Raw genomic sequence first — 27,752 nt, forward strand, 5'->3', positions numbered from 1 at the left:
CAGACATAATATCTGTGTATATTTCTTGTCTCGAGAGCAAATTAGGGTATACCGTAATCGACAACGTAAAAATATATAACCAACACACTTAACTGATGTTACAGTAAGCGTTCGAAAGGGCGACGCGCTAAACAATAAATAATCTCTAAGCCTGTTTCACTTTACCGTTAAACTATCTCTATAAAATTGTTAGGATTGTTACTACTACTCTGCTTCAATGTTTGCACTTCCTTCTCGAGCTTTTCCACCCGAGCCCTGTACTCCTCGTTCTGATTCTGGGACAGTTCGAACTGTTTCCGCAGGTCGTCGGTTTGCTTTTTCAGCTCGAGGAAATGCCGCTCCAACTCACCGAGGGTCATTGAGGAACCACTGCCGCCGCTACCACCGCTGCCGAATCCTCCGCTTAGCGCGGAGTTGGAAGAAGAAAAGTTTGAATTGTTACTTACCACCTGCGACTGCCGTGGCTGGCCAGCACTTATCGTTGAAATCGGAATAATACCACTGGCTTGTCTGGAACCCATCACACCGCTGGTGACGGCCGCTCCCTCCACCGAAACTACCGTGTCTTGCGGTATTTTGGTGGGAAGCTTCGAGATTATCTCCATACCGGTTGCTGTTCGCAGTCGTTTCACACCGTCAGCCGACGTGATTATGTGTCTGTTGTTGTTATTGCTATTGATGCTATTGCTGTTGCTACCACTACCGATACTATTTACAGAACTAAGCTTGGAGATGGCATTTTCGTTGGAATAGGACCCGCTGCCACCCGAGGACAGTCTGTTCTTGGTCATGACAATTTTTTTGATCGTCTTTGAACCATAAGATGAAAAGTTTCCCGCTTGTCGCTGTACAGTTTGTGGTACTCTGAAATAAACAACTATAAAGTGATTCTGTTGACAATTAAACATGAAACACCGACCTCATCGTAGCCGAAGATTGTACTGCTTTCCTGTAATCCGAGGAAGGAAGCTTTTTCAGCCCACCAACCTCACCGCCACAAATTTGTTTAAACTCTTCAGCAGAAAGTATTTTTATTACTTTGTTAGTTTTAATAGTTCCGCCACCTCCAGCATGTCCATGCCCGAGGGGCTGTCTATGATGGCCGTGATACTGCTGCTGCCCTGACATACCGTAAGGAGTTGTTTTTTTGATAATTTTGATTGTTTTCTTCGTAGTCGGTACGGGCGTTGTGGTTGCCGCTGATTGCACCCTTGTTTCGTTGAGAGCAAATTTTCCCGCTTCCGAAAGTACAATCTTTCGCCCGCTTTGTATGGCCGATGTGATCAAACTGCTTCCCGAGTCATCCGATGGAATCATCGCTATACCGTGCTCCTTCAGCATTTGAAGGGTGTTTGAGTCGAGATTTTTCGGATCCTGTTCCGTGTTCTGTTCCAGATTGATTATCGCATCACTAAGGCTGTCCTCTTTCTCGATGAGATTATCGGTATCGTTGGTGTTGGTGTCATGGTGCTCCACTCCGCTCTTATGGGAAGATGACATGTTTGACATACTTTCGTCGTTACTTAGGTCCATCGTAATGTTATCCTCAGTGTCGTCCAACTGGGCAACGGATCGTTCCTTATGCTGTTTCAGTTCATACATTAGGTTTTCCGTTGCTTCCTGTACCTGTGAATGTTACAATCACAACTGTAACGTAACGTATAATAGTTGGTGTAGGAAAGGGCTTACCTGTTCCCTGCTGGCAGCTCGCATCTGATTTGCTAATAGTAATATCCGAACCAAATCCACCTGTCCCGCTTCGGTGGCAATACTGATGGGCGACTTGCCAAATTTGGACATCGCATTGGGATCTGCCCCGTGTTGCAGCAACATCTCGACGATTTCGTTGTGTCGTTTTTCCACAGCCCAGTGCAGGGCGGACATTTTAAGCTAAAAACATACTTTATTATTAACATCTTTTAACCAAGTCCGAAAAAGTTTACGAAAATTACCATATCTTTTGCATCAACTTCACATTTGCTGTTCAGCAGCAACTCTACGATTTCTATATTGCCCTGATACACAGCAAAGTGCAGTGGCGTTCGGTCAACCTTCGTTTTGCTGTCCTTACTGATGCCAGCTCGTAGTAGAACCTTGCAGGTGTCCACGTGGTTGTACCGTGCTGCCAGGTGCAGCGGAGAGGTACCCAGCTAGAAAATTTACATTGATTACTATCATGCAGCCACAATTCTCATCATGTATCGAATGAACTTACCCAATCCGCCGTGAACGGTGCCCCTCGACTCATCAGCTCGTGAACCTTTTCCGTGTTACCGCTTTTGGCTGCCTGTAGAAGTGCTTTCCCCAAATCGGTAATGACTGTCTGAGGTTTCTGGATACTCATGGAACCATTCATCTGTGCGGTAGGGAGAGTTTATTTTATATAGGAGGTATTTTATATAGTGTAAAAAAAAACAGAACTAGCTAGAACACACTTTTGTAAATAATTTTCCTAAACACACCAACACTCTATCATACATATTTTTAAAGTTTGTTGTTATTCGATGACCCAAAATAATATATTTTTCATAAAATCTTTTAATAGAACTATAACGAGTTTGCTAAATTCAGGAAAGCAATTCGAATCATCAAAATATACATTTTTTCCAGAAATTTTATCAATGTTAAATGGTAATAGCTTTGCAATATGTAAAAATAGGCATGTAATTGGGGATGCAAATGGAAGTAGAATAAAAAATATACGGTCAATGGGACTAGTGATATACTACCGTAATGCACATATTTGTCAGCTATTCAATAAAATTCTCTGTATAAATGAGATAATTATGCAGTAGAATTTCAACCGATAATATTGTAATATTAAATTGTTCAAAGTCGGCTAACACTGTGGTACAATGAGCAATGCGCAATTTCATTTCAAACTTGAAAGTGCAACTATCTCCAAGTACATGATTTTAACGACCCGCAAGTGATGTGTTGCTATAAACCGTGAGTAACAGCGCTGGCTTAATACTACATCAATACTCAGTAATAACATAGTTTTCTTATACAGTTACATCCAGCTTACTAGTTCAACCTTCATCACTCAAGCAAGTATGTATAAGAGAAGGACGGAGAATGGTTGTTAAGCCAGAGCGAGTTATTTTACTCGTTATTCCAAATACGACAATTTTTATGGTTACAGATCCAGTATTTGTTAATTTTCAGCGACAAAAATCAGAGCGTGTATTGAAGGCAATCGAATTGACCAACGAGCGATTAGAGCAGTTATTTGATTCTTTCCGTTTAATACGATGGTAGTCATATGCACTCCCGGGTCAACCGGGACTCCGGGTGGAGCGTGGAGCACCGTTCGCTGGTGCCCCTGGAGACCCATACTCGGTGCTTTAGTGCGATCGTCCTCGGCGGTGAGTCTAGCTTACTGTTACTCGCTGTTCGTCACGCCATTTCCGTTGTAAGACAGTCATGATCTGCGCCACCACTCTGTTGACCATGTTCCACGGGTTTCAAGCATCTCTCTGCGTATCGCTTAGAACCTCCGACATTAAAAGACCAGATGCTTCGGTGTCTTCTCGACGTTCTCACACTCCGAACCGTTGGAGGTACTTCTTGAAGCAACCGTGGCCCGACAGGAGCTGTGTCAGCTGGAAGTTCACCTCTCCGTGCTTTCTATTGACCCACGTCGCCAGGTTTGGGATGAGCCGGTAGGTCCACCTTTTTTTTCTGTACAGTCCCATTCCTGCTGCCACCTCATAATCGAATCGATAACGCATACTGCCTCCGACGATATTGTTCTGTACGCACTCACGACTCGTGCGGCCATCAGCCGGAATGTCCTGTTCAGCTTTTCCTAGATCCGCTTGGTTTCAGCACCACACCTCAGGCAGGAAGCCCATATCGCAGTATCGATGACGAAACTGTAGATAATAGACGTCTCGTGCTGCTTCTCGGACCTCCGACGTTTGACAAGATTTTCGCTATTGCGTTCGTTGCCTTTCCCACCTTTTCACAGACGTAGTCGACGTTGTTGTTGAACGTGAACCTTGCAGGCCTCCACGTGGTTGTACCTTGATGCAGCGGAGAGATACCCAGCTAGAAAATTAACATTGAATTTTATCAAGCAGCCACAATTCTCACCATGTATCGAATGAACTTACCCAATCGGCCGTGAACGGTGCCCCTCGACTCATCAGCTCGTGAACCTTTTCCGTGTTACCGCTCTTGGCTGCCTGTAGAAGTGCTTGCCCTAAATCGGTAATGACTGTCTGCCGACTGTTCGACGACTTTTCGCTTGACCCCGTTCATCCAACTCTCGATTGTGTCTATTGTCTCCGTTACCAACACCTCCACTTCTTCAAGTTTCTCACCGATCACCGTTAGCGACGCGCCATCCGCGAAACCCGCGATTTTCATTTTCCTGAGTAGCCGCAGTGTCAAGACCTTATCGATAGTCGGGTCCCTCATTCTGTGCAGCGCTGCAGCGATGGCTTCCTAGTTAGCACTGTTAAATGCATTCTTCACATCTATCGTGACCACAACGCAGTATCGATCTCCTCTACGCTTCTGTTTAACCCTCAAAAATGCAAGCTAAAATTGTGACTTCAAAAAGCATCGCTCCTAACACACAATGAAATAAAAAGCCTCTTTTTTGTCTTTTTATCAATGAAAGAATCGAAAGCCCGAAATCGCTCGATCATTTGTATTTCAAATTACAATTTCATTGAAACTAGAGAACTGTAGCTGGCCGGGCCTCTGAGACCCCTTGCCTTTTTGAGGGTTAAATGCCTTCTCAGCACTCTCGAGCACTGAATTTCCGAGTGTATCCAGCAGACATATGGGCCTATACGAGGCCGGATCGCCCGGTGGCTTCCCCGGCTTCGGCAACACCAGCTTCTGTACCTTCCACATATCGGGGAAGTTGCTATAATTTAAACACTTCTGCAGCACCACCATGAACATGCCCGGATATGCCATGATTGCTGCTTTTAGCACCACGTTTGGCATTTCCTCCGGGCCGGGGGCTTCAGGCGCTTCGATCCTTCTGCGAGCTCATCGTTAGTCACTTGCCGATCGTCCGTGTTTGCTCCTTCTTCTTCGCCGTACGGTGCCAGTGGCCAGATAGTTGCATCGTGCTTCGGGAAAAGACCCTCGACGATTATCTTCAGCTTACCCGGGCGCATTTCGGCTGGCGTCGATGAGCCCATCATTTTTGCCATCTCGACTCGGTACTCGTCGGCCCAGGGATTTTGACAGACAATTTGACTTGTTAAGATTGATATCTTTGCTTTAAAGCAGCCCTAGCTTCCTGAAACGCTGCCTTGCGCTCTTCTCTGTCTGGCTCTGATATTGCTCTCTGAGCCCGCTTTCTGGCTCTGAGACAAGCAGCGCGTAGCGTGCTAAGTGTCTTGTTCCACCAGTAAGCTGGACGTCGTCTATTCCGTGGTTCCAGTTTTCGCGGCATTGTGGCGTTACAAGCCTTCTTGTTAGATCAGCCGCATCCACGTTCTCGGTCCCGGCATTTGGCTGAAGTGCCTCAACGAAGAGGTCCTTGTTGAAGGCTTTCGTCTTCCACTTTTGCTTGCACACTTCTCCGTGCTGCACCAGTGTTTCCTTGACTGATACGGTAGCGAATCGCATGGTGGTCGCTATGCGTATACGTTTCACATACTCTCCAATCCATGTTCGCCGTCAATGAAGAACTACAGAATGTGAAGTCGATGATAGACTCCCTCCTAAGCTTCCTCCTGTCTCTCAGAAATGTGCTAAAGGAAACCTTCATTGCACAATCGTACGTCTAACTTTACTAGAGCTTCCTGCAGGTTACACCTTTGTGTTTTTTACTCTACCACCCCACTCCACAAACCAGGCGTTGAAGTCACCACCAATTACTACCGGCTTGCGACCGATTCACTGTTCGGTTAACTGCTCCAGCATTAGGTTGAGCTGCTCGACTGTCCACCTTGGAGGGGCATAACAGTTGCACCCGAAGACGCCGTTGATTTGGCGATCATTAAGCCTTCGTGGGCGTTCTACCACTTCTTGAATGGGAAATCGGCCCACAACTTGTATCACAGCCGTTCCCGATATATCCGCCACCCAGTTACCGTAGGGACTTGATACGGTTCTGCAATCAAAGCGACATCACGCGTAATTTCTGTCGTAGACTGTCACAACAGTTGCTGTGCGGTGTCACAGTAATTCAGATTTATGTGGATTATCTCCATTACCGTTTGCCTGCAGTCGCCCTCTTGTAGGCAGGGCATTTAAAGCCACCCGTCTGATGGTCTTTTCCGTCCGCTGGAGTGCAAAGCATGTACTTCAGCCTCTGCGTGCAGTATCTCGCAAGATGGCCCATCTCCCCGCATTTCCAGCACAGCCTGGATCTACCATTTGCAAATTCAGGCCAAATGTCCATAGCCCAAACACTTGAAGCATTTCTCCGCTTGTTTATTCACTCGTGAGGCGGCTTTCAATGGGCATCTCGACCATCCAAGCGTAACTTTATCTACCTCCAGCGCCTTGCCGGTAGCGCTGTCTGAATTTCTCTGTACCCCTTCCTTAAGCGGATCGTAATGTGCGTCTCACCGAGGTTACTCTACTGCTAGTGCACTTTTCAGCTCGTCTTCTATCGTGATCTCATCCAGGTCCTTGCACACAATCACCATTTCCAGGTTTAAGGCTTTAGCTTCTGCTTTTTCATTAATTGATTTTGTAATAGTCTCCTGCAAGGTCGAGCTGTTAATCGTGGGATCCTTCTTCAACTAGAAGGGCATCTTACCTTTTTAGATACGCTTGATTCTTATCACGTTTTCCCCCAAACCCCTCAGCTCCGGGGCCTCTCTGACCTTCTTGAGTAGCACTGCATAGGGCGTCGCTTCATTGGCTTTGAGGAGCATGGCTTCTCCCTTTGGCGCCTTATGACGAGCCGGAGGTTTTCCTCTTCCGCTTTTGCTTTTTCTCGTGTTTCTCCTTCCAATCTACAACAATACTCTAGCTTTCTCCCTGTTGGGTGACGTCTTTTCCTTCGGCAACGACAGCGTCCTCGAGCGTCTGCCTCTTGGGCCCACCTGGTCTTCCGTCTTCTGGCGAGGTTCTTATCCTTATTGGAGTCACGGAAACTGCCGTTTTCTCCACTCGAATAAGCTTCTTACCCTGCTTCTGAGGGGCTAGAAAGAGAATAGCCTTAGCCGACGCCAATGATCGCTCAGCTACATCAGCAATCCGCGTTGCAGTGTCATACTCCTTCGCGGTAGACACTAGGGCCTTTCGGATTGTATGAACTATATCTAAAATCTCCTTATGGACATTGCTTCTGGCGTCCACAAACTTGTAGAGCTCCGCCACCAAGTACTTCGCTGCAATTACCTTTGGCTTCTGTGGGGTGAAACAAATCTCGTTCTGCTCTAGCTGTTGTTGCAGCTGCTTCTCTCCTTCCTGCTCTGGTGGTGGCGACCCAACGAAACTACTTCTGGCGAACGGATTCGCCGCGCCCGCTCCGTATGTGTGCGTTTCTTGGTTTTCCTCCATTTTATTGGGTCCCAACTCCGGGTCGCTTTCTCCATTCGTTTAGTCACCTCTTGTGATCCCATGATTATCTATTCAGCAGGGTTGACACTATCCTTCATAGGGAGTAGTGTTCAGAGCCAGATCGGCGTTAAATCGGGGATGGTCCATCCGTACCTAGTACCACCAACTAGATGGTGAAGATTTTTCAACGTACCCGGAGACCTGTCAGGGTCGGGAGGGAGACAACCGTGCTGTTAGTTCACCATTTCAAGTTGGTGTCATCCTTCCTTACTCAGGGAGCAGAACAGCACGCCTTTCAACACAAAGTCGTCAGCCAATTCGTGATCCGTGTCCTGTCCGCTGACGTTCGCCATGGTCAGTATGCCATAATCAGGATGTTGGGCTAGAGTGCTTTTATTGTTAAGATCTTTGCTTACTGAAATCTTAGGATCTTAGCAGACTCGCTTCGTCAGACTGAATCTTTTCTCTGCCCTTTCTTCCGTAGGAAAACCAATCTTTCATTCTGTTAGAGATGTACTAAGTAATAGAGATATTGTTTTTCTTAAAATTATCTTCGAAATTCTAATCAGATCCAATCGTAAACTTTGATACTTCATAAATTTAATATATTTTCAGGTATTCAGGACAACTCATTTATCAAGACAACAACGCTAACATCCCTTGAACTTTATATACATGTGGATAATGAAGCTTAGCTCTGTTATGGTTTTATTTAACCGAGTGAGCTAAATTAGTTTAAAAATTTATTGTATTTATATATTTTGAAAAGAAAAGTAGGTTTTTTATGCCTTTTTGTGATAGGGATTACAAAAGTAAATTTCCCTACTTCTTAAAAAAAATCCAAGGTATAAATAAATAAATAATAAATAAATAAGACTCACTTCGTCGGAGTTGATGTCGGAAATATTGTTTTTAGAGGTTTAGCAAATCCCAATCCAAACGCCACCTTATTCTATCAAGACTCCCTAACTCGCTGTAGGTCCGATGGGGTGAGAGGAGGCTGGCCATTAAAAAAGCAGTATTGAAAAGCATCCTGGAAAACACTGCGGTGATTCTGTAGTGTTTTTCTTGTCAATATTAATATTTGAAGCATAAGGGGAGGCTGGCCATTAAGCCCCTGAACTCCTGTCCCTGCTGCCCCCATCTAAATCATATTGTGGATTAAATTGAGTATTTTCATGTTCATCATTTTCTCATAACCTTTTTTATACAAATACTTTGAAACCCGACTTTTTAACCGAGGATTTTTTTTATTGATCGGACCTGCGGTTCCGGAGTTAAGGGTTGAAGAGACACACAGTAATTTCCTCTATAAACTGCCACCACCATGATGCCCAAATCATTCAATAGATATTAAAATGTGTGCAACATTACTTGACTTTACGAGTCTAGGTCACTAATGACCAATTGAAGTAGCTTTGACCACATTGGCCGCCTATGACGGTTCTTGATGCCCCCGGGGAAATTGCCAAATTCCTAAATTAATGTGACACCTATTTCTCGGTAAATTCTTAAACAATTATTACATTTACATTTAATTTCAATTGCAAGATTCGACACTCTCATTAACTGCTGTTGCATTTTATCTTGATCTGACTATTGGTTCCGGAGTTATAGGTTAGTTAGTATGGTCACACATTAATTTCCCATACTAACCTTTACAATCGTAATACCTCAGAGGTTCGAAATCTATTGAAATGGACATCAAATTACTTCGATTCGCTGATCTACTGCACACCCTTAATGTAAATTTCACTTACAGTCTGCTGATGAACACAACTCAATCGACTCTACCGCTCCAGCGAACCTTCAATGTCAAAATGATAATTTCGATCGCATCGCATCTGTCCGCTCAGGTAAACATTTGAATAATATATGTCCTTCCGAAGCTACACGTGATACTGCGCACCTTCAAGTATGCCTCCCATTGCAGTCAGCCGCTGGACGCAACAGTTATGACGCAGTCATTCCCTCCGTATCGCAGCTTGTTCCCCTTCCTGACAACAGTACATCCTGCTCTCCTCGCGCTATTTGCGGTGATAGTGATCATCGAGCCCGCAGTCCTGAAACTTGGTATGCAGCACGACACCTCTCACATGACACTGATGGTTTGCTGATTTACTATCAGAACGCGAGAGGGCTTAAGACGAAAATTGATGACGAGTATTTAGCTGCTGTGGACGGTGACTACGATGTTTGCGTCTTCACAGAAACATGGCTCGATGCGCGTATAACATCAGTGCAGCTTTTCGGCGATGCTTACACCGTATACCGTGCGGACCGAAATAGTGGCAACAGTATTCGCGGACGTGGAGGAGGAGTTTTGATTGCTGTTTCCACCGCATTTGCCTCATGTGAGATTGATGTAGGTAGTTTAACCAGTGTTGATGCTGTTTGGATTAGAATTACAACTCCATCGAGGAACTTTTCAGTGGCGTAGCCAGAAATTTGGTTTGGAGGGGGTTTTGATGAAAATCGCAAATTTTTTGAAAACATGCTAAAATTTAATATGAGTTTGATAAATTATTGAAAACTCAAAAACATAAGTAGTCTAACAGATGTTATTCCAGTCTACAAACAAGAAGGATCAACATGGAACAGTTTTCAAACCTCTATAGATTATTTTCTTGTATAATATGTCAACGAAGTCAAAAATTGCGATCTTTTAAAGTGGGATAAATGATCTAAAAAAATTTCAACGTTCAAGATCACCTAATATATTAATCCTTAACTTTGAAGGTTTGACAACTTCGGGAAGTTATCAACATAAAACAGCGCCTGCTTTGATATAGAAATTTTAGTGATTAACTCTCATAGAGGTAATTATGGTGAATTAATTTTTCAAAAATATTAAGAGACATGGTGCCTTCAGCAAAGTTTTTGATAATGTCATTTCAAACAATTTTGTTGAAAATATGAAGGCTACCTGAATTCAACATATAGGGATTTAAATGGACTGGGCCTGCTATATTTCTTCTTAGTGAAGAAAAATTTAGGCGAAAACAATTTTTTTCTGCGCTACGGATAAAATTGTTTGAAACAATCATTGCGAGTTGAGAACACAAAACCTATAACTAAATTATGGATGGATGGAACTGAAACTTGCGTTTCGACTTCATCTCATCAGAATCCGACACTAACTTGGTGGGCGGACTAAGCTTGTGCCGAATTGATGCTAGCTCCTGAAAATGGAATCACTCTTTGTGTTTTTGAGTCCTTTTAATATCTGGGAATTATTTGTTTTATATCCAGTTCCCTTATTTTTTTGTAAGCTTCAAAGGCACCTTGAACGCAATGTGAATTTATTATTTAATTACCGCAGAAGAGATTTATCAAATACAGTAATTTCAGAATAGCTTGTTGTAAAGGTTTTCTACTACTATATTTCGATACTCTGAATATGTGGGATATTTATGTCTTTGACAAAGTTGTTTGAAATAGCACTTTCGAAAACTTTGCTGGAGACATTAAGTCTCGACCCAAATTTGGTTGAAGAGTAATTCTTGTCTATAATTACTTCTAGGAGGATTAACCGGCAAAATTATTCTATCAGCAGATGAACAGTTTTACATTTTGAAATTCTTCAATGTTACTTAACATCGAAATTTGACAGTTTCGAATGACTGTGATCGTGACCGTTAAAAATTTATCGAGCATTAATTTTACTTTTCTTTATTAGTCAACCTCACAACTTGCAGTACTAGAACGTAGTACACAAAATTTTAGTACGCCATTCATTGCATCCTGCTAAGAGGCTATTCATATAGTTGATAATACAACAAAAATCCAATGCTCATAAAACCGATCCTGACCTGCTAGAGACAAAATTACATCAGCTTTCAACTAGTTTCTGAAATGTTATTCTTGTTGTTAACCATATTGAATTATTATCTAAACTCTACACAATCTAAAAATATACATTTTCAGCAAATGTTGAAATGTATGTAAGTTTTCGGTAAACAAGCTTATGTTTTATATGCAATCAACCTATTCAAATTTAGATTCCCATTCGAAAAATTGTCTCTAATCCATATTTTGAAGCATCTTTCCAAAAATGAGCTCATAATAATTCAGACAGTTGTTTTATTTTACATTGAAGTAATTTGACAACTATGGGATTTTAACTAAGAGATAAGTTACAAGATCCCCTTCCCATAATTTTCCAAAAGTTCTCATGACGCTTTAAACACAGTTCTCAATGTAGTGATCAGAGAATATTATTCCAAAAATATTTTGTGGAATATTAAATTAAATCCGTCGTCAGCATCCATTTTTTTTTTTTCAATCCAATTAATTTTGGTTGGGGGGGGGGGGGGGGTTAACCCCCAAACCCCCCCCCCCCCTGGCTACGCCACTGGAACTTCTATATTGGTGCTGTCTATATTCCTCCTGAAAAGCGACTCGACTGCAATATCATGCAACTTCACATGGATGCTGTAAATAACGCTTCTTTACAAGCTGGCGCGGATGGCGTGATGATTGTCCTTGGTGATTTCAATCAACCAGGGCTCATTTGGGTGCCGTCACGACACGGATACGCTTACCCAGACCCGATTGCTTCGACAACCAACATCGCCAGTCGTTTGCTACTGGACGGATTTGCTTTCAACGGACTAAGTCAAGTAAGCATGATTCCTAGCCACCAGTCACGCTTTCTGGATCTCGTCTTTGTTAGTGAAACTATTATACCTGTATGTTCCGTCAATGAAGCATCCAGCGTGATTGTTCCACTTGACAACTTTCATCCCGCGCTTGAAATCTCAATTATCTATTCGATCAATTCAGTATGTAGAAACTCTTTCTGTCGACCGTCTCAACTTTCGCAAAACTGATTTTGTAAAGCTGCGCAGTTCTCTGTCGCAAATTGATTGGAGTGTACTGCATGCCCAAGTGAGTGTTAATGCTGCAGTTGCCATCTACAAGCGACTACTACTGAACTGTGTTGACCCTTAGTGCCTAAAAGTCAGCCTCCTAGCAAGCCGCCCTGCTCAAACAGCACTCTTCGAAAGCTAAAACGTACTCGAGCAAAAACTCTACGTGCGTACACAAATCGACGGTGTCCTCTTTCTAAGCGCATGTTCACTTTAGCCAGTAATGAGTATCGTTGTTACAACAAGCTTCTGTACAAACGCTATGTAAACCGCATCCAGAATAATCTACGCCGAAACCCGAAGGGCTTTTGGTCATTTGTCAACACGAAGCGAAAAGAAACTGGACTTCCATCAAGGATGCTTTACGACGGCGAAGAAGCTACGACAACTGTGGCGAAATGTACGCTGTTTGCCAGATTCTTCTCGAGTGTTTTTCAACTGACTCGCCAACCGCAATCGAACTCGAAAATGCCTCTCGCGACATTCCTGCTTGTGCTGTTGATTTGGATGTGTTTACTGTCTCTGAACAAATGGTTATATCTGCAATTCGGAAAACCAGGTCATCTTATGCACCCGGCCTCAGTGCTATACCTTCAACTGTATTGAAAAAATGTTCGGACTCACTTGTAACACCACTTGCATATATTTTTAACCTATCGCTTCAGCAGCAAACGTTTCCTGAGGATTGGAAATGCTCAGTAATGTTCCCGGTATTCAAGAAAGGTGACAAACGCAACATAGCGAACTATCGCGGAATCACTTCGCTAGGAGTCGAATCTAAAGTGTTTGAATCAATTATCAACGAAGCGTTATTTTCTGCTTGTCGACACTACATTAGTACTTCCCAGCACGGATTTTTCCCAGGACGTTCAGTCGAGACGAATCTCGTCTGCTTTACGTCATTTTGCACGGAACAAATGTTTAAGAAATTGCAGGTGGATACTATTTACACTGATCTAAAGGCAGCTTTTGATAGAGTTAATCATGAGATACTGATAACAAAGCTTGATAAGCTAGGGTGTTTTACTAGATTCTGCCATTGGCTTCGATCCTACCTTGTGCACCGTGAAATCGTTGTTCAAATTGGCGATATTGTTTCAGAAACCTTTTTCAACACTTTCGGAGTTCCTCAAGGTAGTACGCTAGGTCCACTACTTTTTTCACTGTTCGTGAACGATGTGGTTTTCGTTCTAAGCCGTGGAGGAAAGCTGTTTTTTGCCGACGACTTAAAATTTTTTCTTGTTATACGGATTGAAGCCGATTGCCGTGAGCTACATCATCTTATTGACACCTTTTATAGCTGGTGTGTAAGAAACATGATGGTCCTTAGCGTTGCAAAATGTTTTGCCATCAGCTATTATCGAACGAGAAATATGCTTACCTTCAACTATAACATCGCAGGAACTCTACTACAACGCGTTGACCACGTGAAGGATCTAGGAGTCATTCTTGATGATAAGCTAACGTATACTCATCACGTCTCAGCGACCATCGACAAAGCCAATCGATTGCTGGGATTTATTTTCAAAATATCCAACGAATTTCGGGATCCTCTATGTTTTAAGGCTCTTTATTGCTCATTGGTGCGCCCGCAGTTGGAATTTGCAAACGTAAATTCATACGTAGCGTAAATTCATACGATATGCGTTACGTGAATTGCCGTGTAACGATCCATTAAACCTGCCACCATACGAGGACCGTTGTCGTCTTTTAGGACTTAATACTTTAACACGCCGAAGACATGCAGCGCAAGCTACCTTCGTGTCAAAGATTCTGCTGGCTGAATATGATGATCCGGAGCTACTAGCGCAAATCAACCTCTACGCGCCTACCCGTTCTCTTCGCCCTCGAGCCCTGCTGCATTCTGAAATGCGCAGCACTAACTACGCTACCAATAGTCCAATTTTAGCAATGAGTCGTCGCTTCAACGAGTTTGCTGAAATTTTCGACTTCGTCATGAACTCTTCGCAGTTTCGTCGTCGTGTATTGTCACTATTTTAATTATGTTTAGTTTACCTTAGTTTAGTATAGTTCGTTAAGACAAATTGTCAGTTGGACTTTTTTTATACAAATACACGTTATACAAATCTAGATCACTGATGGCCAATCAAAGAAGTTATTGTTCACTATCGACAATTCCGGAAGTCCCGGGTCTAGGGGATATTTCCAAATTAAAATTATATCGATGACTGAACCGATTTTCGCAAAGTATCAAATGAAAGGTAGAAAATGCGACTGGTTGCACCACCCATTAACCTTTCCTCACCCCCCCCCCCCCCCCCACCACCTTTCTAAGTCTCGTTGGCCACACTGACCACCATAAAAGGTTCCCGCAGTCCGGGGAATAAAGACTATCTTTTAAAATTTCACATCAGTTTCTTGGAGATGGTTTAGCCTATTTTTGCAAAATTATTCTCAAGTAAAAGGGATATTATCCCCATTTTTTTAAAAAGAAATTCAAAAATAACAGAAAAGTTGCCTTTTTTGGCGGTTTTGGCCTATTGTGCTGATTATAACAAACGAAGCTAGCATAAACATACTTTAAATGAATAAAACTCAATACAATAAACAACAAATACAACTTTTTTGATATATTTTATCGAAATAAATTGTTAATTCTATAAACCTGTTAAAATGTCAATATTTCCGGTTTGAATCTTATTAAAAGAAACAGTTTCAATTTCTTATGTTTGCTTATATTTCCGAATCCCGGTTAGGGCATTATGATACGAAAAACCTTTTTGTGGACCTCTCTAATGTATACCGAAAAAGGAATAAATAATTTAAAAAATAATAACATCAAACAAAAAATTTAATTGGCATTTTCGTGTTAAACGAGGTTAGTAATGCCCAATGTGACAAATAATTCATAAATGAAAACCTATGCTGAAGCACAAGTAATCAAAAATTTATATTACCACTTTCTTGACCAACTGTTTTCTACCGAATACTATTTTTGCTTAAAACTGTTGGGGTCATGAAATACGAAAAACCTGTTTTGATCAAGATATGTGCTTCTCTTTCAGTGCTACAAGCTTCTCAATGTTGATATTCCAATGCTCGATACAATTCTCCTAGAATATGTATTTAAAACACCAATAGCACGGAAAAGATAGTTGAAGACAGTCTAATTTGAGAGACTTTACCAGTTTTCAATACCATCTGAAACTGTTCACTGCTTCAACAGAAGTCAATCAATTCAATAGCAATAGCTTAAGTTATACTGATAATATTAACTATTATGAGTGCTCAAATGAAACGTGATAGTCTCAGTTGTTTAAACAAATCGTGTGGAAACCAAAAGTAATGGTGCTCTACAGACACCAAAAGTGGGAAAGAGTATAAGATTCGCCTTCACTTCACTAGCATTAATCTGAACAGATCAGCAGTAAGACTCGAAAGTTGTAGTTTGCCTGATTAGTGTTGTTCTACATCTAGAATAAGGTTGTTCAGTTAACTCTATCTTAATTTGATAGTTCGGTTGTTCTAAGATGCAAACTATTTCCCAATCTAATATTCTTACTTTTTAGGAGGAAATAGGTAAAATAGTCTTGAAGAGGAAATTGTAAAAACCAATTCCCTGTCAACCATGTTTTAGATCGTTGAACGGATTACTGATGCCGCTCGAAGCCATTGACTTCACCAAAGAGGAACCAGTATAGTGTGTAGTAAAATAAAAGTACAAAACCAAGCTCAACAACTCAACGGAAATGAAACCACAGGCACTCACACACGTACGCGCCAACCGAAATATGAAATCAACTACAAAACAACTCACCATCCCAACTGGAACGAACTTCATTTCCAGCATTTCCTCCGCGTCGCTGCTGTTCGCTATCACATCCGCTTTGACGACGCTGGCGAGCAGTTTCTCGGCAAACATCTTTGCGCCCCTCCGCTCTGCTGCTGCTGCTGCGCCCGCAGAAGCTCAGTTTCTCGTTGCTGCTGCTGCTGTTGCTGTTGCGGCGTCCCTTCAAGGTAGATCTCGTCGTCGATCCCGTCACCGCTCTGCTGCTCCTGCGCCACCTCCCACGCACCCGCTGACGATTTCCGCCTTCGCCTGTTCGTCTTCGTTTTCGTCGTCGGTTGCGGTGGTGCTGGCTCGTCGGTTGCTGCTTTCACCGGCGGCCAAGATGGAATTCGCGAAACAAAACAACTCAAGTAGTCTGAAACGAGATACAGCAGCGGGATAGAAAGAAAGAGAGAGAGAGAGAGAGAGAGAGAGAGAGAGAGAGAGAGAAAGATCGTACGGTGCAAAAGTGCAACAGTACCGCAGAAAAGAAACAAAAATAAATAAGAAAAAAAGGGAAATTATTGGGATGTGATGCAAAATGGAAAACCATCGAATGTATTGTGGAGAATTGAATGTGGTCGGCTTGGTTGCTCGTGGGCATTGAGCGCTAAATGCAGTTTAGTGGCATCGATCTGGGCGGAAACGTTTTGATCTAGGTCTAACTAAATCCACAGGTAAATATTTCAAGGTTTTGAAGGCGGAGATCAATGCCGTTACGGTCGACGAGGTTTGATAAGCATGAGCGCAGGTGTATGTTATATGTTTTTGTTACAATATTTTACCAGTGTGACCCATGAAGTTGCATGATCATGATAAACCTTCCTGGATTCCTCTGGACAGATTGCCTTCATTCGCGAACGGATAAATTAAGAACTTATCTGTCAACAGCAGAAAACACTATGGCCAACACAGATTATATTCTCTAGAAAGCGCATAGCTCTACTCTAGTTTTTAAAGCTGGCATGTGGTGCACCTCGTCAACTATGGAGCATTTCCAGTAATGCGCGATTATAATTATAAGGTTTTTTATTTAAAAGGTTTAAAGCCAGCAACGATGAAAGCAATACTCGATCCCGTGCACGGTGAAGTCATGCCGTTATGCGCCACATGTAAATATTAGGTGGCTGAAGTCAGACGTAGTCGTACTGACGTTTGTGATGAGGACCATTCTGGGCGACCCAAAAGTGCTACCACGGACGATAACATTGTTGAAGTTCATGATCTATTATTAAGATACCGTACACTTTAAGTGCGTGAGATTGCTAAATTTGTTGGCTTCACAAATTGGCAGTTAGAATGTTACACCCGCTTAACATCACATTCTAACAGTCAATTTTTATCTGAAAAAGATGGGTGTGTAATGTCAGAGACATAACCGAAGTGTAGTAGAAAACACTTTAGTCATATAATACGAATACTGCAATTGTTACTATTTCCTGAAAGGCTTAGTTAAAACCAGTCATTTCGACATTTCTAATTGAAACACCGAAATAACGGTACACGAACATCGAATAATTTTTTGTTGCCAAATGAATTCTTTCGCTATCATTAAATGCCCATTACAGTATTACCATTTGAAAATCCGCATGTTTGAATGTTGTAGATATTCTGGTATTTCCATTAAAAATACCGAAATAACTGGATTTAATACATCCTTTCAGCAGATAGAAAAAATACAGCATCGTATTCACAGTCTAAAGTGTATTCTACTTCCATTGGGTTATGTCTCTGACATTACCCATTCATCTTTTCATTTACTCATGTGTCAATTTAGGCTACAAAACGACTACTGAAGCTTTCATACTCGGCTACAATGCAAAATGAAATGCCAGCCCTTATCGTTCAAACTTTCTTCCTTCCCTGAACCCCTCCCTCTTTCACCCACTCTTCATACGGATGAGGCACAGTGCGAACATCTTTGCTGAAGATCAAAAATCTCTATTTATAGTACACTCGAAAGTATTGAGACCGTTGTTTGCGAATGACCCATTCAAGACTTTTTTTTTTTAACATAACTTCTAAAATATCGTAGATAAAGCTTCAACATGTTTCAGAAAATGAAACGTCTTATCAAGATACATATCCTTCCAGAAGAGATTATCGGTCTAACTCTTTCGACTTCGATGTTATTGGGTAATTTTTGGTAAAATTACCAGAAGTTTAAAAAGTAACAACTTTCGTTGCGTTGCGTTACCGTCCTTATACTTCGGGGCCATCTATACACCACGTGGACAGTTGAGGGAAGGAGAGGGGTCACGGGAAAGTCTACGCTTGTCCATGGGGAGGCGGCTGGGTGTACTGGAAATGTCCACGTGGACTTTTCATTATATTTTTGTCTTTAATAAGTAAATGAAACAAATTTGTATCGTCATTGATGTGAGCGCTTATCTTTAGTTTTTTCATGATTTTGAAATAATCAAAGTGCTTTTAACAGCTTAGTATAGGAATGTGCATGCAAGTGTGAAAATTTAAAACATCGATGGCAACTATCGTCAAAAAATCATAGCTAAAAACCGAGAAAAAAATTTCTGTCCACTTGATGCAATCTTCTGTAACTCAAATCAAATTGCACTAGTTTTGGATTTCAAAGCTTGTGGTATTATTCACGAATTTATCCAATAGTCCATAGGTTACTTCAATTTTGTGTTAATATGATGCATCTTTAAAATGTAAATATTAAAGATCGTAAGTCGTTCAAAAGTGAGATATTTCTATGGAAATTCCAAAAAAGACAAAAGAAGTGTCTGACATTCTGTGGTCGAAGTTCAAACGATTTTCATTGAGTCCTTTTGAATTAAAGTAGCTTTACACAATGGAAAATTTTCTGAAAACACATATTATATTATACAGGGTGTTTGGTTCATGGTTAAGAATCTCTCGGGGGTGATAGACTGCCATATTTGGAGAAAAAAATTGTTCTACACATACCATCAAATCTCAACCGTTACAGAGTTATTGAACTTTTTGTGTAAAAAACTCATTTGTCTTAAAATACCTCTACTTTTAAAAGTATACTTTGTATTTTAAATGTTTCAGTTCCATTCGAATGGTGAGAAAATTTCCTATTGAATGGTGTTCTCATATCTTTTTAGTAATTAGTTTTAATTACCTTTTAACTGTAAAGTAGTTAAAAGTTAGTGTTTTTAAGGAGGTTTTTGCTAATTTTCTCGAAATAATGAAGTATGATTATAGCAATATCCATTATCCAAAAGTTGGGTTTTAAGACGATTCATGATTTGTTCTTGGACGTCATATTTCTATCTCTTCTCATTTCTTTGTAATTTCATTACTATACTTTTCCTGTAACCGACTTGCAAGTGCTTAAAAGACTCTAATCTAAAAAATATGCTTTATATCGTTATTTACAATATTTCATTGGAAAGCTGAGAAAATATCCTATCAGCGTATGTACAAATATCTTTTAGTTAAGTGTACTAAATGATTTTTTACTAACGAAATAACTCAAAATTTGTGTTTTTTGGAGAGTTTTTTAATTATTCTAATTATTAATCAACAAAATTTATCGTAACTATTGTTCATTTGATGCCCCTTAATGTTCTCTATAACTTTCTATTAGACACTTTGTCTATATCTCCTTTCATTTTGCTGCTATTTAATAGTTAACACAGCATGAGCTCGCCACAAATGTAGTGGGTTCGAAATCATTATTTTTGCATATGAAACGATGTGATTAAAACGATTTTGCGTCGAAACCAAAAGAGATAATTGAATGGAGTCAAAGAAAGAACTGTAGAACTTGCTGAGATGCATTATTTCCATGATAATAATGGTGATGTTTATTATTTACTATTTTAAGAAAAATAACGAAAATGCTAATAATAGCACTAACTTTAAACTAATTTACTTTTAAAAGAATACTAAATTCACTTAACTGAAAGGTATTAATACATTTTTCACTGTAAAATTTTCCTGGCTTTTGAATAAAAAGAAAAAAAGTACAACAAGTGCCGTAATTTTTCAATTAGAGTTGGTACTAGTGAAAATGAGATAAAAATATCCAAGTTGAATAACCCAACATCATGAAAATAAGAAAAGGTAAGTGTATCATGTCAAAGAACAAATTAAGCAGCTCATCAAGACTAACAATCTGAATTATTAAAATGATGAGGTTAACTATTAGGATTTTCAAGAAATGAACGAAAAATCGTTTGAAATTGTTTAATTTTCAATAAATTAATTTGAAAAGGCTACTTAAACTCATTAGGTGAAACATGTGAGGGCATCACTCAATGCGAAATTTTCTCACCTTTCGAATGAAACTAAAACATTTAAAATACAAAGTACACTTTTAAAGTTAGAGGTATTTTAAGACAAATAAGTTTTTTACACAAAAAGTTCAATAACTCTGTAACGGTTGAGATTTGATGGTATGTGTAGAACAATTTTTTTCTCCAAATATGACAGTCTATCGCCCCCCGAGAGATTCTTAACCATGAACCAAACACCCTGTATTTATATTTCCTGATTGTACACCATATTATCATGATTTAATCTGTTCCACAATATTCCGCCACGTCACTCGGTCAGTTGCTGCTTGTCTCCAACCTCTCAGGTGCCCGGTACTCGCCAGGTTCTGCTCCACTTGGTCCAGCCACCGGGAACGCTGCGCTCCTCTCCGTCTTGTACCTGCCGGGTTGGAGGTGAAAACCAACTTGGTGGGGTTGTTGTCCGGCAGCCTCACAACATGCCCCGCCCACCGAACCCTTCCAGCTTGAGCTACTTTCCGGATACATGGCTCACCATAGAGTCGCGCAAGTTCGTGGTTCATCCTTCTCCTCCACACGCCATCCTCCTGCACATCACCGAAGATCGTTCGCAGCACCCTTCTTTCGAAGACTTCGATTGCTTGCAGATCCTCCTCGAGCACTGTCCACGTTTCGTGCCCGGAGAGAACCACCGGTCTAATCAGTGTATTGTACATGGCGCATTTCGTGCGGTGGTGAAGCTTCCTGGATCTCAAAGTTTTGTGGAGCCCATAGTAAGCACGACTTCCAGAGATAATAGGCCTTCTGATCTCCCGGCTGGTGTTATTGTCCGCAATCACCAATGAGCCTAGATAGATGCACTCGTCAACCACCTCGAATTCGTCGCCGTCGATCGCAATACTACTGCCCAAGCGTTCCCTATCGCGATCGGTTCTGCCAGCCAGCATGTACTTCGTCTTAGACACATTTAAGTCCTACTCGTGCTGCTTCAGTCGGGTATACAGATCAGCCACCGTCTCCTTGTTTCTACCGATTATGTCCACGTCGTCAGCGAAGCACACGAACTGTCCGGACCTCGTGAATATCGTGCCCCGCATGTTGAACCCCGTTCTTCGCATTACACCTTCCAGCGCCACGTTGAACAGCAGGCAGGACAACCCATCGTCTCGTCTTAGTCCCCTGCGTGTTTCAAACGGACCCGAGAGGCCGCCCGAAATTTTGACACAACACCTTACACCATCCATCGTAGCCTTAATCAGTCTTGTCAGCTTCCCAGGGAAGCCGTTATCGTCCATCATTTTCCATAGCTCCACACGATCCACCGTGTCATATGCGGCTTTAAAGTCGATGAACAGGTGATGTGTCGGGACCTGGTATTCACAGCATTTTTGGAGGATTTGCCGTATAGTAAAGATTTGGTCGTTTGTTGATCTGCCGTTGATGAAACCGGCGTGATAACTCCCGACAAATCCATTTACCAGCAGTGATAGGCGCCGGAACAGAATCTGGGATAGAACTTTGTAAGCGGCATTTGTCACTATGATCGCTATGTAATTTTCACAGTCCAATTTGTCACCTTTCTTGTATATCGGGGTGATGACACCTTCCTTCCACTCCTCCGGTAGCTGTTCCCTGTCCCAGATTCTTTCGATTATTCGGTGCATGCATTCCGTCAGTTTCTCCGGACCCACCTTGAAGAGTTCCGCTCCTAGACCATCCTTACCAGCTGGCTTGTTGTTCTTGAGCTGTTGAATAGCCTCGTTAACCTCATTCATAGTGAGCGCCGGAACATCCCCGTCGGCTGCGACACTGACATAATCGTCCTTCTCGAACGCCCGATCGTCCGCCTGCGCACCATTCAGATGTTCATTGTAGTGCTGCCTCCACCTTTCGACCACCTCACGTTCGTCCGTCAAGATGCCACCTTCCTTGTCTCTACCCATTTCGACCCGCGGCACAAAATCGTTGCGAGAGTCATTCAGCTTCTTGAAGAACGCCCGCGTTTCCTGAGAGCGATACAGCAGCCCCATCTCCTCTCTCTCTCTCTCTCAGACTCTTCCAGGCGGCGCTTTTTGTCCTGAAAAAGACGAGTCTGCTGTTTTCCGTCGATATGACTCCACGTTCTGACGAGTGGCTTGAAGCAACATCGCTGCGCGTGCTGCATTCTTCCCGTCCAATATCTTTTGGCACTCGCCATCGAACCAATCGTTCCGTCGACTTCTCTGTTCGTATCCCAGAACGCTCTACGCAGTGCTGCTTATGGCTGCTTTAGTCCTGGTCCAGCAGTCCTCAAAGAGAGCATCGATGAGCTCCTTCTCCGGTGGCAGCGCTGCTTCAAGATGCTGCGCGTACGTTGTCGCGACGATGGTCTCCCTCAGTCCGTCCAGGTTATACCGCGGCGGGCGCCGGTATCTTACACTGTTCACTACGGATAGTTTTGGACGCAGTTTAACCATCACCAGATAATGATCCGAGTCGATGTTAGCGCCCCGAAAACACATTTTCATTAAATCACGCGAATTTTTTCTAAGGTCCACGTGAACATCTCGGAGAGGGGGGTAGGGATACAGAAATTGTCCATGCTTGTCCACGAAGGGGGAGGAGGGGGTCAAAAAGGTTTTTTGTCCACGTGGTATATGAACGACCCCTTCGTAGATTGCAGACTGATGACTCTCATTTCCAGCCAAAATACTTGAGGAGCATTGTTTGGGAATAGGAATTGATTCAGTCCAAGCGATAATTTCGCCTGAGAACCACCATTGCGGGCCACGACTATCTTGACCGTAACTTATGATATGACATAGGAAGTGTTGATTCGGTACTTACTTAACGGAAGGCCCCAACTCAGTGACACTCCCATAAGTACCACGGATTGGGTAGTGGGTGGGTTGTTGGTCAAAATTCGCCTCAAGCAAGCGATGCGACTGAGAATATATTTTCGTGCATAAGAAGTTTGAATAGTTTATTGACTGTAGGATACGTAAATGTTCTTGATGTTAAGGCAATTAAGCTCTGGGTAACCGTTTGTTCTATCGAAAACAACTTGAACTCTGGTAGCTGGCTGTCGGGATTGTTGTCGACCATATAAAAGGAACCATAAACAATGTGCTTAAATGGATGCGTTAGTCTATATAAATCTCAGCAAATTGGAAAAGTGGTATTGTAGACCATTCATAAATGATGTCACACTAAGATTACCCAATACTAATAAACTCTCTCTCATCATACCATGTTCATTATCCCCTTGGTCTAAAACAAACCAAGTGATTGCAGTTTTTCCTTTTTACCTTTCTCATATAAAGAAAGGTTATGATATCACTGTAAAAAAAATTTTACCAAGGCCCGGAGGGTCATACACAATTGGACTCAGTTCGTCCAGATCGGAAAATGCCTGTGTGTATGTATGTGTGTGTCATTTAAACTCACACAATTTTCGCAGAGATGGCTTTTCACAAACTTAGTTTAATATGAAAGGTATAACGCTCCCAATAGCTGCTATTGAATTTTTAGTTGATCCGACTTCCGGAGTTACGGGTTGAAGAGTGCGGTCACACAGCAAATTCCCATATAAACTGGTACAACCAGGATGTCCAAATGACGTAAAACATATTAAAATGGGTTCAACATTACTCAAGTTTGCGGGTCTGGATCACTAATGATAAATCAAAGCAGCTTTGACAACATTGGCCACCTATGACGGTTTATGATGCCTCCGGGGAACTCGCCAAGTTCCTAAGCATATATCACACCTATTACCCATCGAATTATCTACTGATTTTTACAAACCTGATTTCAAATGAAAGATACAGTAATGCCATTGACTGCTGCTGAATTTCATTCGGTTTTGACTCTTGGTTCCGGAGTTACAGGTTGGTTAGTATGGTTACACTGGAATTTCCCATATAAATCGGTATAATCGTAACACCGCAGAGGCTAAAAACTATTGAAATGGTCACCAAATTACTTCGATTCGCACGTCTAGATCACTGATTGCCAATCAAACATTCTTTGGATATATTGTCCACTATCGACGATCCCGGAAGTCCCGGATTCCGGGCATATACCACAATTTAAGTCGTGCCGGTTTTTCGGTGATGACTGAACCGTTGTTCTCACACAAAGTCTCAAATGAAAGACGAGCGCCCCCACCACCCTTGCCCTTAAACGCTCCTTCATCACTACTCTCCCTCTGGACCACCCTCACATCCGCATTTCCTTCATCCACCCCGTATACCGAAATAAGATGAAGGATTTCTGACGCATCCTCGACTCTCACTCTACTAACCCACCCTTTACTTCCAAACCCATTCCATCAACATTTCAAAATATAATGAAGATAACATCGAACTCATGCTGAATTAAGTTAATTAAATATTAGGCGAGCACGGGTCTAGTTGGTGGAATCCCTTTGTCTTCGTTTCTATTAGACATATGGCGCTGCCTATCATTGTGTGCCTCAAGTGAAACCCATTATCCAATGTGTTTTTGTTAAAAAACATTTTGTTTTGTAGAAGTTCTGGGCGATATTGTGTTTTCGATCATACCAAGTAATTCTTTTTAATTTTAAGCACTTTGTGTTATTTAGGGTGATGTTATGATGTTTCCCAATTGATTATATTTTTCGATAGTGCGTAAAAAGAGCATTCAGTATCCGTATAGATACTAAATCTATCTATGAAATAAAGTTTTTTTTTAAATAGTTTTTCGTAAAAATGCGATTTGGGTAAGTTGGCGGCGACGCACGCGGGGCAAGTTGGCGCTACTATTTACAGTGCAAATGTAGTCGTCAAACATTTTTATTTTTGTAATTCACTCCAAAGTAAAACTTTGTGTATCTCGTCAATGCAAAGGATATGTACTTCGGCCAATCGCCTGAAGATTTTCGAAAATATGCTTTTGAATATGAAATATGCGTCAAAGCAAAATGCCGGGGTATTGAGATTGAAATATATTGGCAATTGTCGGTTAATATACAATTTTATTGAAAAGGCTTTCAGCACGAACCTTGGATGTAATTGAATCTCCATTTTTTGGCGTATTCATACATACCGCCAACTTATCCTCGGGCCCCCTACATTTGTGTCTATAAAAACAAAGACAATTCAATAAACACTTTTAAAAAATTCAGGGATGTTGGCTACAGCGACATGTTCTATTTTGCAAGATCAACATCAAAGCGCTAAAAAAGGGGAAACTAAAAACACCGCAAATCAGCCCCGGTCTCCCCTATACTTTTTTGTTTAAAGTGAGTCAGCGTCTACTTTCGTGGTAATCGTGGGAAACGTGCTAAATGAAATAAGAATGTAATAGACATTTCCACAATTCTATTGACCAAAACCAGCTAATAAATCATAGTTTGGATAAATGAGAAAGGCGCAATTGCACCACTAGGTGGATTAAAACAAGTTTTTTTAAATTAGTAATTTAAAAAAAAAACTAAATACGAGTTTTTACCACAATAGATCTAAATAATGGTAGCAGTGGTTCGTCTTCCACCAAAAATACGAGTTTTGTATTTCGGAGAAAAATATTTTGATTTTAAATTCCCTTGACTTGGTCCTAATTTTTTTGATGGATTGTTGCAGACTCCGACAAAATTTCCTTGAACTGATATACTGTTTAAACTAACAGATTATAGTACCCACTCACAAATTTAAAAATTACTAGATCGATTTTGTATGCTTGAAATTTCATTTCGAATAAGATATTCTTCCTCGAGAACTTCCAGAAAGTACCTCGCGGCACCCAGGTGTTCGTAAATCCAAGTTTGTTTTTGAAATAAATAGATTTACTGACATTTCAAGCAATCTATGGATACACAATGTCAAACTCGAACAGAAAACTAATGAGCCCTGACAGAAATATATTGAAGAAACTTGCTTAAACTTTGATGAATATGTCTCGAGGAATACAGAATTGGAATGTAGAACATTTTAAGGGAAATTCCAAACACAAAATACGTTCCTTAGATACCTTAACCGAAATTGCGTTTTTTTTGTTTCTATTCAAACATTTCAGGGTAAAAATTTTATGTGATACTCAACTGCTTCAAATGCCAATGCATACAATTGTGCTAGTGACCCAATTCTAATCATACTTGCTTGATTTTGTAATCTGGCATTATATGGATTAAATAAGTATACAACTTCACAGTTCCAGTTTATCCTTGTTTCAGACTACTAACTATAAGGTAGATGAGCCAAATTTGTCCGGATAATTATACTAATGTACAACTAACTCTTCGACATTTCAACACCCTTGCGTGTAAGTTTTGCGGACTGTATAGGATTTCTTAGGAAATAGGTGGAAACTCTCCAAATAATACATAGATACTCCCAAAAATTCGTATTCGCTACAATCCACCGTACACAATCAAACAAATACGATAAGTGACCACGAATCCTATTGTGCTAATTGATGGAATATAGGGTCTTGACGGGGATCCTCGGTCCCTCCAAGACAATCCCCAACGACGGAAGTAACGAATACTAAACACTCAGTCCCAGTACAGTACGAAGCGAAGACACAAGCCACAATATTGGTGATTTTGGTACTACTACTTGCTTAAACCCGCTTCACTTCACTTCACGTCACTGGAAATTCTTCTTTCGAAGGCAAACACCATCGATTATAACCTATTTCACGCGCTTTTTCCTTCAAGGATATTCCACTTCCGGAGTACAATTGAACGGTTACCGCTGACGATTACTGCCCTATCCCGGTACCATGACCCGATTCTCACTAAAATCCTGCCAACGGTATAGATGAGTACATCCACTAGCGAGCTAATAGCAACCAAATTCCTTCGGAATATTTTCTCCATCTTGAACACTCGTTTCTCGTACGCACACAGCCACTGGGACATTCCGCTTCCGTTCGAGGCACGAAACGGAAGTAGATTTCAACGTAAATTTTGCCCAATCCGACACCGTAGTAAACCGCACAGCACCGGAAAGCAATGCACCAACATTCGATTCACTCGTTTGTTTTGATTTTACCCGATTCCGGACGATATTTACCAATAATAAAGCGATTTACTGCGGGCTGCTCAATTTTGGCGTTCATTGAAGACTTTTATTTTGGATTGAAACTGACGGGGAGTATTTTGACAGCGATGCTTGTGTCGCGTTTGCTGGGTGCAGGGGTACCAGATATATTTTTGTCATTTTATAAAAAAAAAAAAAGATTCATTATTTGTAATTTATTTATCAGCAGAACGAAAACTTGTCAGTTACATAAACTTTGTATCAAGTCAAGGAAAAAATTGTATTATTGTATTCAATGACGAAGACTCTGAATCGGTTGTTGCTTTTGAGCAAAAAATCCTCCAAAAGCTAGCCAAAATTTAGAATTCTAAAAAAAATCTTCAAAGTT

The 27,752-nt window shown here is 41.3% G+C and overlaps 1 protein-coding gene across 2 annotated transcripts; it reads right to left on the bottom strand.

The window, feature by feature from the left end:
• LOC131689046 (uncharacterized) lies at positions 1-27,512 on the bottom strand. Of its 2 annotated transcripts, none has more exons than XM_058973795.1 (7): positions 27,398-27,512; positions 16,138-16,525; positions 2,216-2,356; positions 1,953-2,150; positions 1,690-1,890; positions 920-1,626; positions 1-864 (listed from the first exon to the last, which is right to left on the bottom strand). In XM_058973795.1, exons 2-7 carry the CDS (start codon positions 16,240-16,242, stop codon positions 168-170), a joined length of 2,049 nt encoding a protein of 682 aa, XP_058829778.1. In that variant the 5' UTR covers positions 16,243-16,525; positions 27,398-27,512; the 3' UTR covers positions 1-167. The 2 variants fall into 2 exon arrangements, with proteins under 2 accessions (XP_058829778.1, XP_058829777.1); XM_058973794.1 differs by lacking the exon at positions 27,398-27,512 and adding an exon at positions 24,165-27,373.
• Between the last annotated feature and the right edge of the window lie 240 nt (positions 27,513-27,752).

The sequence above is a fragment of the Topomyia yanbarensis genome, chromosome 3 (genome assembly GCF_030247195.1).
Source record: "Topomyia yanbarensis strain Yona2022 chromosome 3, ASM3024719v1, whole genome shotgun sequence".
In the NCBI taxonomy this organism is placed as follows: domain Eukaryota; kingdom Metazoa; phylum Arthropoda; class Insecta; order Diptera; family Culicidae; genus Topomyia; species Topomyia yanbarensis.